Source organism: Danio rerio, chromosome 15 (genome assembly GCF_052040795.2).
Source record: "Danio rerio strain M-AB ecotype USA chromosome 15, GRCz13ab, whole genome shotgun sequence".
Classification (NCBI taxonomy): Eukaryota; Metazoa; Chordata; class Actinopteri; order Cypriniformes; family Danionidae; genus Danio; species Danio rerio.
In genome coordinates this window covers 3141362-3153784 of record NC_141035.1, presented here as the reverse complement: position 1 = coordinate 3153784, position 12423 = coordinate 3141362, and the positions used below count along the sequence as shown (strand labels likewise).

The 12423-nt window shown below is 40.8% G+C and overlaps 1 protein-coding gene and 1 long non-coding RNA gene across 23 annotated transcripts in view; both read right to left on the bottom strand.

The window, feature by feature from the left end:
- LOC147833556 (uncharacterized) overlaps nt 1-12423 on the bottom strand; it is a 486957-nt gene that overhangs the window by 115907 nt on the left and 358627 nt on the right. The window lies entirely within an intron of this gene.
- The window catches only part of rcbtb2 (regulator of chromosome condensation (RCC1) and BTB (POZ) domain containing protein 2), an 824162-nt gene that overhangs the window by 800721 nt on the left and 11018 nt on the right, over nt 1-12423 (bottom strand). For all 22 annotated transcript variants that reach the window (XM_087283562.1, XM_087283557.1, XM_087283556.1 and 19 more), the window contains exons 4-8: nt 10837-11003; nt 8194-8352; nt 5550-5657; nt 3417-3559; nt 2986-3176 (exon numbers count right to left, since the gene is read on the bottom strand). In XM_087283562.1, the coding sequence (XP_087139688.1) occupies nt 2986-3176; nt 3417-3559; nt 5550-5657; nt 8194-8352; nt 10837-11003 (768 nt within the window). The remainder of the gene's footprint in view (nt 1-2985; nt 3177-3416; nt 3560-5549; nt 5658-8193; nt 8353-10836; nt 11004-12423) is intronic.

Here is a 12423-nt window from a genome sequence, read left to right as displayed (position 1 = left end):
GCTGACAATAGTCCTGTCGCCCATCCAAGTTTTAGGAATAACAAATAATAACTCAACGTCCAAGGGATCATTTGGTATCAGAAGTTGCTAATATGAAAGGCAAAAGCCTCAAGATGACGCTTATTTTACCAAAATAAAATATGATCATGCCCTGATTTTTAATTATTTAATTAGGACAGTAAGGTCTGACTTTGCCAAGACAGAGGTCTTGTCAACTTAACAGAAAAAATGTCAGATAATCGCAGAGTTCATCAAGATTCTTTAGATTCGTCTTCAATGTCTCCTTCATCTTACCCCAAACATACTCAATAATGTTCATGTTTGGTGACTGGGCTGGCCAATCCTGGAGCACCTTGACTTTGGCTAAAGTATGAGAAGGAACTATATCCTGCTGGAGAATTGTCCTTCTCCAGTGGTTTGTAATGTAATGTGCAGCACGAATGTCTTGATACCTCAGGCTGTTGATGTTGATCATCCACTCTGCAGATCTCTCGCACGCCCCCATACTGAATGTAACCCCAAACCATGATTTTTCCTTTACCAAACTTGACTGATTTCTATGAGAATCTTGGGTCCATGTGGGTTCCAGTAGGTCTTCTGCAGTATTTGTGATGATTGAGATGCAGTTCAATAAATGGTTCATCAGAAAAATCCAACTTCTGCCACTTTTCCAAATAATCAACTAGAAGTCAAGTTATTATTTGTTGAGCTTACAACTGGAATTGACAACAAGACTTTTGTCAGGTAGTGTATGTGGTGTGTGTGTGTGTAATAGAAACAGCATATCTGTAATGACCAATACTTAGCAGTCATTTATGGGAAAAATGAGAAAAACAACACTTTAAACATGTAATTTAAAGTTGTATTACAAGTTTGACTTGTGTTTGTCATATGTGTTTGTATTACACGTATGACTTGGCAGGTAAAACCAAGTTGTCATAGACACTACATACAAACATGGGAGAATAACAAAGTCTGAATCATAATAATAAAAATATAAATTATTCTAATAAATTCTTTTCATTAGTTTAATTGCAACTCATAACTCAATCAATTTCTGCTTGAGTTAATAGTGAAGTAATAATAAATAATAAAAAGGTTTAGTAATATGCAGAGCCCCATACATAACAAAGAAACAAATAAGCAAGTAAAAAAAAACAGTAGTCGAGCTGCGTTCACTTAATTTAAGCTTTAATTAAGTGATTCTCTTTTTTCGTTGTAGTTTTTCCAATGTATTTCATGTGTTTGTCCCTCGTTATGGCATCTTACAGTAATGTGTCATCTAAAATGAGTTAAAATCAGCTAATGATATCAGAATTATTGAACGATACAATATTTATAAATGTTTTTTTACGTAAACCGGATGAGCCAGTTAGGCAAATCAAAACAGTTTGCGGTATGAGTCTGCACAGATCTACAAGCTAACTGAATTAAAGCTTATTTCTGGATGTGCCTGACAGTCATTAAGACTAGTGAGCCAATTTCAAGAAGTATAAATGATCTTTTCATTGTATCAGTGCTCACGTTAGACCAGCAGTACACTGAACTGAGCTAAAACAGCCCTGACATGCTGAGAACTGCCTGTTGAGGCAAATTGCTTTCTGATTTCTTTTGCTTAAAAGTATTAAATCAAATAAAATGTACTGGAAATATAAGAGATATGATGACAGTGGTTCTCTACTCAACAGCAGAACACATGTAACGGTCAGGGTGTCTTTGGTCAAAACAGTTCTTCAGTCAGCTATATTTTACAGACGGTAGCATATTTATTTGAACCACTGCCTCCTATGTAGGCAGGGCAGAAACAAAACATGCATTGATAGCCCTACCCCTAAAAAACTGGAAGCCTCGCCCTAAAGGACTAATAGCCCCACCCGAAAGGACGAATAGCCCCGCCCTAAAGAACTGATAGCCACGCCCTAAACAACTGAAAGCCTCGTCCTAAATAACTGATAGCCCTGCCCTAAATAACTGATAGCCCCGCCCTAAAGAACTGATAGCCACGCCCTAAACAACTGAAAGCCTCGTCCTAAATAACTGATAGCCCCGCCCTAAATAACTGATAGCCTTGCCCTAAATAACTGAAAGCCTCGTCCTAAAGAACTGATAGCCCTGCCCTAAAGAACTGATAGCTCCGCCCTAAAGAACTGATAGCCTCGCCCTAAATAACTGAAAGCCTCGTCCTAAAGAACTGATAGCTCCGACCATAAAGGACTGATAGCCCCACCCTAAATAACTAATAGCCCCGCCCTAAAGAACTGAAAGCCCTGGACAGCCCTGCCTTAAAGGACTGATAGCCCTGCCCTAAAGGACTGATAGCCCCATCCTAAACTAATAGCCCCGCCCTAAACAACTGACAGCCCCGCCCTAAAGGACTGATAGCCCCATCCTAAACTAATAGCCCCGCCCTAAACAACTGACAGCCCTGCCCTAAAGGACTGATAGCCCCATCCTAAACTAATAGCCCTACCCTAAACAACTGACAGCCCCGCCCTAAAGGACTGATAGCTCTGCCCTAAAGAACGAATAGTCCTAACATTTTCCCATCATATAACCCAGGGGTGTCCAAACTCGGTCCTAGAGGGCCAGTGTACGGCATATTTTAGTTCCAACCCCAATTAAACACACCTGAACCAGCTAGTCAAGCTCTTTCTAGGTATACTAGAAACTTTCAAGGAGGTGTGTTGAAGAAAGTTGGAGCTAGACTATGCAGGACAACGGCCCTCCAGGACAGATTTTGGACACCCCTGATATAACCGCACCAGCCTGACATTGCGATTGCGATCTGATTAATCATGCAGCATTACCTCTGAAACACAGACATTTTAAAGACTATTTAAGGCCTAATTTTTACACTATTTATTTATTATTTATATATTTTTACACTTAAATTTGAGGCTTTTTAAGTATCTGCGAACACCCTGAGTAAAGATTAGGAAGTATAATGCCTCGTCCAGGGTAGTTAGCCTGGATGGTGTCTCTTACCCACAGACAGCAGGTGCCAGGTGACGGCTGGTGTGGCGAAGCAGGCGAAGACATCGTCGGTGCTGGTGAAGTGGGTGAGGTGAGGGTACGCCACAGCCTGACCGCGACACTGACCCCACATCAGCACCTGACCGCTCTGAGTTTTGGCTGCTGATGTGTGACTGGTGTGACATGCAGCAACCTCCACCATCCTGCAGGAGACCACAAGCTGCTGTTACCACACGAAACACAGGGATGACCCTTCTGTGTAAATTGACTACCCTTTTGTTATGTTGGGGGCTGATTTTGCCCCATTGACTTGTATTATAATCACATATTTGATTCAAGAGTTCTTGATTGTTTTTGGTTTTCCCAGATGGGAATAGTTAAAATGTGTAATTTTAACTGTTGATCATCAGTTGGCAGCATTAAAGTTTTCAGAAAGGCCTCACCTCTCCTTGTCCATGTTGATGAGGGTGGGCACCGCCTGGTTGCTCTTATTGCCTGTGCCCAGCTGCCCATAAGAGTTCGCTCCCCAAGAGTAAACAAATCCCTCGTCTGTGAGAGCCAGTGTGTGAGCGTATCCACACGCCACCTGCAGACACAAACACACTTCAGGACTGAGAGAAAAACACATGATTTACTGGAGCACCTGTCATCTTTGGTTGATGCATGTGAATGTTTACAATAGTGTGTGGTAATAGAGATGAATGCTCGTGTGGCTGAAAAAGGGCGGATGAATTCCGTTTCAAGACAGCTGGTATTGGCGGTATGATAATTTACCACAAATGGTGGAGCTTCTACAGGATTTTATCACTCTAATATTTTATACGACTCTGTTCTCTTTTGTTTGAGCCTTTGGATAATAAAAAAAGACAAACGATGTGTCTTCTAACTAAAATAAGATGATTTATTAGCTATGTTCCTTACTTCCACTTGGGGATACTCATCCCGAGGCTTCTAGAGATTGCGACCTATGAAGAGATGATTCCAACCATAGAAGACTCCTAGAGGTCTCCATAATCCTGGACAAGGCCGTATCCTGAACAGATGGTATTATGTTCATAAAGGAGTGGAGAGCATAAGATTGATTCCAGAAAGACCCCAGGGACAGACGAGTCTCCACATTGATTCCGCAGGCTAGCCTGAACACCCGCCAATGACTAACTCACACGTTCAGCTTCTGCATGATGGATGTCTCCAGCATCCAGCGCCTAGGCTGCAGCTCTGCAAAAAAAAAGTTTGGCCCAAGGAAAATGGTCGCGCCAAATTGAGCCAGGTTTTTCTCAAGGTTTTTTCCTTCACTTACATCAATTGGTGAAGTTTGTTCCTCGCCACTGTCGCCACTGGCTTGATTGGATTGGGAATTGTTGAGCTGCGCATCAATGGATTTGCTCTTCAGTGTTTGGACTTTCAGCAGTGAAAATAAATCCACACTGAACTGAACTAAACTGAACTGACTCTGTTTCAGTTTACTAGATCTTCTATGTTAAGCTGCTTTGACACAATCTACACTGTAAAAGCGCTATAAAAATAAAGATGAATTGAACTGAATAAAATGGGACTATAAAATAATCGGCAAAACAATTAAAACAGTACAACATTTAGCTATAAAATCTAATTCACACACATATATTAATAATAATATAATTAAAAATGGTAATAATAATAATAATAATATTAATCATTATTATTATGACAATAATCACAAATATAATAATTTTTATTATTATACCACTAACAGTGTTGTTTTGCATTATCCTCAGTAATTACTAAGTAAAATCCTTAAAATATTCATCTATTTTAGTCTAAATATTCATACAATTGCCCATCCATGCTACTGATGTTTTAATTAATGAGTACAGCCAAATGATAAAAGTTTTGAAAGATACTGTGCAAGTTATAGGGTTCCTATTCAATGCACTACTCATTTTGTTTCATTTTTTATGTCGTTTTATTATGTAATCTTTATGACAATTGTACATAAAGATAACCAAGCTATTTAAAGCCATTTTTCACTGCAAACTTCCTGAATCATGACTGATTTTCTTTCTTTACTATTACACTTCCAGCATATAAACAACATTAAATTAAACTACATTTCCCTGCATTACTTATTGTTTTGAGTTAGTAACTACGTTTACATGGACATCAGTAATGGAATTATGTGCCTTAATCTGAATAAGTGAATAATATGATTGCGTTGTTTACATGAGTTGCTTTTTGAATGTTCCTTTCGTGATCTCGTTTGACATGTTTAGCACATTATTCGATTGTGAATTGCATCATCACGCTCTCCAAGTTTCCTCCAGAGCTTCATGTAATTTCGGGCGTTCCATTTTTAATTTGTTGACTTTAACTGCAGTTTGGCACTTTCACTTTCATTCAGGAATATTTCATGCATGCCCCCGTGACAAACAAGATATTGGATGAAAGTATGAAGTGCTGAAAGAGGGTAGTTTTAATGGAATTTCATACTGCAAGTCGTATGGGGAAAAGGCTCTGCATTTTGCAATGCGGATACAACTGTTCGCTACCACTTAATCCCAGAAAACCCTTCAATCTCAGAAGTCCTCTTTGGTCACCTGTATGATGTTGATTCCCTGTAAGGCGGCGATCCGGCAAGGGGTTTGCTGATTGCCGTTGTTGCCCAAACCGAGCTGCCCATTGCAGTTATAACCCCAGCCGTATGTCTGTATATTGAGAGAAAAAAGTATATTATATTACAGTGATGTCTATTTTATTACTCATTCATTCATTCATTCATTTTCATTACGACCCGACCCCGGAAAAGCGGGAGGCAGCAGTCTTAAGAGAGAACCCCAGACTTCCCTCTCCCCATATACTTCCTCTAGCTCCTCCAGGGGGATCCCGAGGCGTTCCCAGTCCAGCTGAATGACATAGTCCGTCCAGCTTGTCCTGGGTCATCCCTAAGGCCCTTCTCCCGGTGGGACATTCCCTAGGAAGGCGTCCAGGAGGCACCCGAAACAGATGCCTGAGCCACCTCAGCTGACTTCTCTCAATGTGAAGGAGCAGCAGCTCTACTCCGAGCTCCTCCAGGGTGACAGAGTTCCTCACCCTATCTACAAGAGTGCGCCCTGCCACCCTGTGAAAGGAAACTCATTTCAGCCACTTGTATCTAAGATCTTGTCCGTTCGGTCATGACCCAAAGCTCATGAGCATAGGTGAGAGTAGGAACGTAGATTGACCGGTAAATCGAGAGCTTTGCCTTTTGGCTCAGGTCTTTCTTTACCACAACAGACCGGTACATCGACTGCATTACTGCAGCCGCTGCACCAATCCACCGGTCAATCTCACGTTCCATCCTTCCTTTACTCGAACAACAAACAAAACCCCAAGATACTTAAACTCCTCCACCAGGGGTAAGAACTTTCCTTCAACCTGGAGATGGCAAACCACCTTTTTCCGGTGGAGCACCATAGCCTCTGACTTGAAGTTGCTGATTTTCATCCCAGCCACGTCAAACTCTGCAGCAAACCACCCCAGTGCATGCTGAAGGTCCATGTTGGATGAAGCCAACAGAACAACATCATCTGCGAATGACAGAGATGAAATCCTGTGGTCACCGAACTGCACACCCTCCAGCCCAAGGCTGCGCTTTGAAATTCTGTCCATAAAAATTATGAACAGAAATGGTGACAAAGGGCAGCCCTGCCGGAGCCCAACATGCACTGGAAACAAGCCTGACTTATTGCGAACCAAACTCCTACTCTGTTCATACAGGGACGAGACAGCCTTTAACAGAGCGCCTCTGAGCCCATACTCCCGGTCGAATGCCTTCTCAAATCCACAAAACACATGTGGACTGGTTGGGCATACTCCCATGAACCCTCGAGCACCCTGGTGAGGGTATAGAGCCGGTCCAGTGTACCACAGCCTGGATGAAAACTGCATTGTTTCTATTTTCTTGTGAACATTTTAAACAAAATGTTATTGCAGTATGCTTGATAGCTTTATTTTAGATGTATCTCTATTTTATAATGTGCACTTTTAGTAAAAGTGCTTTGGAACAATTGTCATAATAATTATCGTGAAAGTGCTATACAAGTTGCTGGTATATTTTGACTAGGCTAAGATATTCCTCTTATATTCCGGTGTTGTCTCGTGTGCAATATTCAGGTAAATTCAAAGCCAAAGGCATATGTGACATTATAAAAATGTTTATTAACAGATTACAACTGAAAAATTCAGAACTCAGACATGCTTATCTTGTTTTAAAGGGGACCCATTTTGCAAACAAATCACTTTTGTAAGGGGTTTAAACACAGTTGTTTGGCAGCAGTATGTGAATATAACCAGCCTTTTTTTTCCAATTGTTTTTACAATCACACTTTGATTGACAATTATTTTTTTGTCAATCAAATCAAACAGCTCCAAAGCTGTCAAAAAGTTTTTAAAACTGTACCTTGAGAACATTTGCAAGTGTTCTCAAGGTGCCTCATGAGTAGGCACAAAATGAACCTGATGGCTGAAAGACACAATCAACACCTGCCACATATCGAAGCATTGAGTAATAGATCATGCCCAAACAGCAGCCAAACATGTCCTGAGCCAAGCATGCTCGCTTCATCACAAAATAAAACACACAATAAATCAAATACATTCGATCATGCCCTGTTACAAACAGCTTAAGTAAAAATGATTACTGAAATTTGAACTCTTTTACAAATATTTTCAGTGTTTTTTTGGTCCAGAGTCTATTTTAAAGACTTGGTTGTGTTTCTAAAAAGCAAAGCAATGTGTTTTCATGCTTTATTTGTAAAAAATCAAATCACGTTATTCTTTTATATATCTAAGGTTAATTATATAAAGCTACTCAGCTAACATGAAAACAACTGTCGTTTTCCTAGATCCTCCGAAAGACCCGCCCTCAAGAGGCTCTGATTGGTCTGCTAACATAATGTGCTGTCATTCATGGATCGGCTCTACGTCACCAGGAAAAGAGCCGTACTTCTATTAGCACGCGCTGTGCCATTGTGTAAACACTGTCAGTCAGAGTAGCTATTAGCCGTATCGGCTTGTGCCTGAATCATGTAGCCGCATGTTTATATGACCGTCATCTTTACTGTATGCATGTTTTAATAAAACTGATAACATAATTGCCTTCATTGAAAGTTCGAAACATGTAAAAATACCCTGTCTCTTTTGCTGAAATAAATCACAGACTTTTCATTTTTGGGCGAACCATATCCTTTAATGAAAACACACCTCTCCATTGTCCAGGACGGCCATAGAGCAGAGCTGTCCGCAGGCGATGTTCACCACCACCTTGTTCTGCAGGCAGCTGCTGACCCGCCGAGGAGTGGGCTGATTGGCTGTGGATCCAGAGCCCACCTGACCCGAGTTGTTGTAGCCCCAGGCGTATACCTGCACACGAGAGAGAACAAGAGATCAATGCTAAAATCATTAAAGGGCAACTATTATGCAAAAATCACTTTTATAAGGGCCCATCCGCCTCAAGGTTGGACGTGTTGTGTGTTCAGAGATGCTCTTCTGCAGACCTCGGTTGTAACGAGGGCTTATTTGAGTTACTGTTGCCTTTCTAATAGCTGGAACCAGTCTGGCCATTCTCCTCATACCTCCGGCATCAACAAGGCATTTGCGCCCACAGAACTGCCGAGCACTGGTTATTTCCTCTTTTTTGGGCCATTTTCTGTAAACCTTAGAGATGGTTGTGCGTGTAAGTCTCAGTAGATCAGCTGTTTCTGAAATACTCAGACCAGCCCGTCTGGCACCAACAACCATGCCACGTTCAAAGTCACCTAAATCCCCTTTCTTCCCCATTCTGATGCTCGGTTTGAACTGCAGCAGATCGTCTTGACCATGTCTACATGCCTAAATACATTGAGTTGCTGCCATGTGATTGGCTGATTAGAAATGTGTGTTAACGAGGAGTCAGACAGGTGTATCTAATGAAGTGGCCAATGATTGTACATATGTAAAGCCACGATACACCTGTCTAACTTCTCTTTAATGTAAGTTTCTAATCTGCCAATCACATGGCAGCAACAGAATGCATATAAATATATATGCATGTATGTGTGTGTGTGTGTGTGCATGCATGTTAGTCAGTTCTAACCATAGACTTTCAAATATATGGACGTAGTATCCGTGACGTCACCCATAGGTTTCTTAAGAGCGCAAAAGAAGCCACAAGTAGGCGCGGCCAACCGTCGCCATTTTGTTCGCGCGCCATCACACCCACGGAGGGATACCAAACAAGGGCAAAGAGGCGGAGAGTAAGCGAAGCTACAGACACCTGCTGGCATTTTGCTTGGACCTGGTTCAGACACACTTTACTTTGGGAGAACGCTTAATACTTTATCACCTGTGACTCGTTTGTATTCTGACCACTTGTGCTAGCTTGTATACTATATCAATAAAGTGTTTAGTCTTTTAAAAACACACTGCTGTAATACATTGAGCCACTAAACATTGTTATTATGACGTTTTTTAACAGGAGGAAAACGCAAATTACTTCCAAACACTTCAGATATAGTCTGTGTTAATGTAAGACCATTGATGAAATCCAGGATAACACTGTATGACAACGCTTCAGATGACTGTTCTAGAGCCTACAGCTAATCAATCTGTCAGCTCTAAATATAAATATAAACAATAAATGATCTTAAATAAAACAAATACATGTATAGAGATGGTATTTATGTATATAACTTTACTCACATGGGAAACGGAGGCCACGTGAATGGTTTGTGAGCACAATTAAGTGCACTCAGCATGCCATGCCATCTAATAATTGTAGGAAACAAGTCCGAAAGGCAGTTGACTGTGTAAAGCCACATAAAACAACACAGAAATATGATAAATATGCCGAGTTCAGTGGCTAAACTGCAGGAATCAGCTGAGGTGACGTGACGGCGACCAACGAGACCTAGCTGTCACTCAAGTGGCCACTCCCCTAATTATGCAAACTTAATATAAAGGAAACGGATGAATTATAAAAAACTTCACCCCCCTCACATATCATGAAGGGTAATATTAGCTGTATGAACCAAAATCTTTTTTTGTACCAGGCTGTAAACACCTTTTTTTCTGCTGTAAAGTTGGCCATTCTAACAGTGGGCTCAATTGAAATTTGCTCTGTTTTGGAGCCAGGAGCGGCCAGGACTAGCGGAATTTCTGATGAATTGCAGTTTTAGTTACTTCCGTATTGGCTTCCTGAGGGAGAGCGGGAGGTTGCCGCTTGGTTCTAACTCCTCTAGATCAATGGGGGAAGATCATTTCACTGTGGTGAGCTTTGAACTGAAGGCATTAGGTCTAAGGAAGATTGTCTTGCTCTTTGTCTAGCTTTTTTATCGACAATCAGACTTTCACTTTCTCTGAATGTTTTATATTTTGCTCCAGGAGACCCAGAAGTCCCGTAACTCATTCAGGATATGCATTAGGGCTTCTTCTACCGTAATATACCTGAAACCTGTTTTAGGGGAATTGTGAGACAAAAACAAACATCTGCTTAGTGTGGTGTTGAACATGATTGTTTATGCCTGTTCAGTAAAATCAGGATTAATTTGCTTTAATGTGAAAGAAAACTAAATCTACTAAAATGTTCTGTCCTTTTCTTATTAAGTACTGTACTTTAAGTTCCGCAGAAAAACTTCCTTTTAGTCCTGTTCCAACTAGTAATTTTAAAGAACCTTATTTTCCTCATGACCAAAGAAGATAGTTTGTTTAGTAAATGCGCCTCCTGAACTATAATACAAGTAGAGACACGTTTACTCCCCAATGTCTTTTGATCAAGAAACATGAGAAACTTTTTCCAAGGTAAGTTGTGTAAAGCACTTTGTTCAACATCTATTTTGTCATTTTAGAGTGATGAAACATCTCCTTTACCTCTCCATCTGTGGTAAGGGCTATGGTGTGGTGAGAACCGCAGGAAACCTCCGTCACCCGCTTCCCAATGAGGTTGGTGGAAACCAGTGCGGGCGTCAGGCCGTGATTGGTGGTGCCGTTTCCCAGTTGACTGTAGCCGTTGTGACCCCAGGCATAAACCTCTCCATCTACAGACACGCAAAACACACAGAATCATCATCTTATCTGGAACAAGTTATATACAAGAATCAGAGAGTGAAATGCAATACCTTTTACCATACATTTTAAAGGTGCAGTATGTAAGTTTGACACCCAGTGGTCGAACTAGGTATTGCACGCCGGGTTCAAAACACACGCAAGGGCAGGTTGTTAAATCGATGACACCAACAGGAGAGTGCCTGACTATCAAGCCTAAAGGCTGATCTAAGATGGATTTAAAACGTGTTATAAAAAATAAAACGGCACATTCTAGAAGGAGTATTTTCCATATTAAAAGGAGTTTTGTTCAAATCAACACCTCAAATTGATATATTAGAAACAGCTTATATTCTCGCAGCTGAACAACAGAAAACTGACAATGATCAGCGCAGGGACACCTCATATGCTTTAGTCAATGTTAAATGTGAGTTTGAATGCCATTTTACACTATATTTATTGCCATACTACTGAAAGCAGCAGCAGATAGTTCACCTCAAATCTGGAAAATAAACCATTTGAAACTGAATTTTAGAGCTGTGACTCTGTAAACCAACACATATCAGTGATTCAGCATCTACATTTAATAATGTTAGAGCAGTTTAATATGTATTAACTAGATTATAAACCTTACCATTTCGCTGGAGTGCAGTGAGCGCACTATTCTGTGCTTCTGAATGGCTGTATTTACATTTCTGTCGTGCTGCGTCTAGTTCAAACATCCAAATTGTTTATCACTGCAATTCTTGTCATGTAGCATGTTGTTAGGACACACACCTAATGTTTACGTTCGTAATATTTATATTATTTGCTAATTAATAACCTCATGGGGAACTCTGAATTTGAGTCGTATTTTAGAGGCTGCTACTGCCCACCGAAAGTCGCATTTCGGTCGTGGACGCACATTTTCAGAGCCTTCCTGAGTAAATGATTGAAATACGGTGTTTTTCAAGAAGACAACCGCGGTGTTAAGATATAATTGGCTAAACTGGCATTGGCCGAGTTAAAAGAACCAAAACAAAGACAGACATTCTGGCACGCAACACACATTTTTAGAGCAGAATATCTCACTTCAGCATTGTTTTTCGGATAAAAAAGAATGTTCACTTAGCATGTTTCTCAAACATCTGCAAACGTGGTATTTTTACGCTTTAGTAGACTCAAAAATTTACATAAAGCCCCTTTAAGACCTCATCGCCACTTTATGTTTCAACCAAGCAAATAGGCCACAATTTAACTTACATTTACTAAAGACTGATTGTTAGAAACTAATTCTAAACTAGGGCGACGCGGTGGCGCAGTAGTTAGCGTTGTCGCCTCACAGCAAGAAGGTCACTGGTTCGAGCCTCGGCTGGGTCAGTTGGCATTTCTGTGTGGAGTTTGCATGTTATCCCCGCGTTCGTGTGGGTTTCC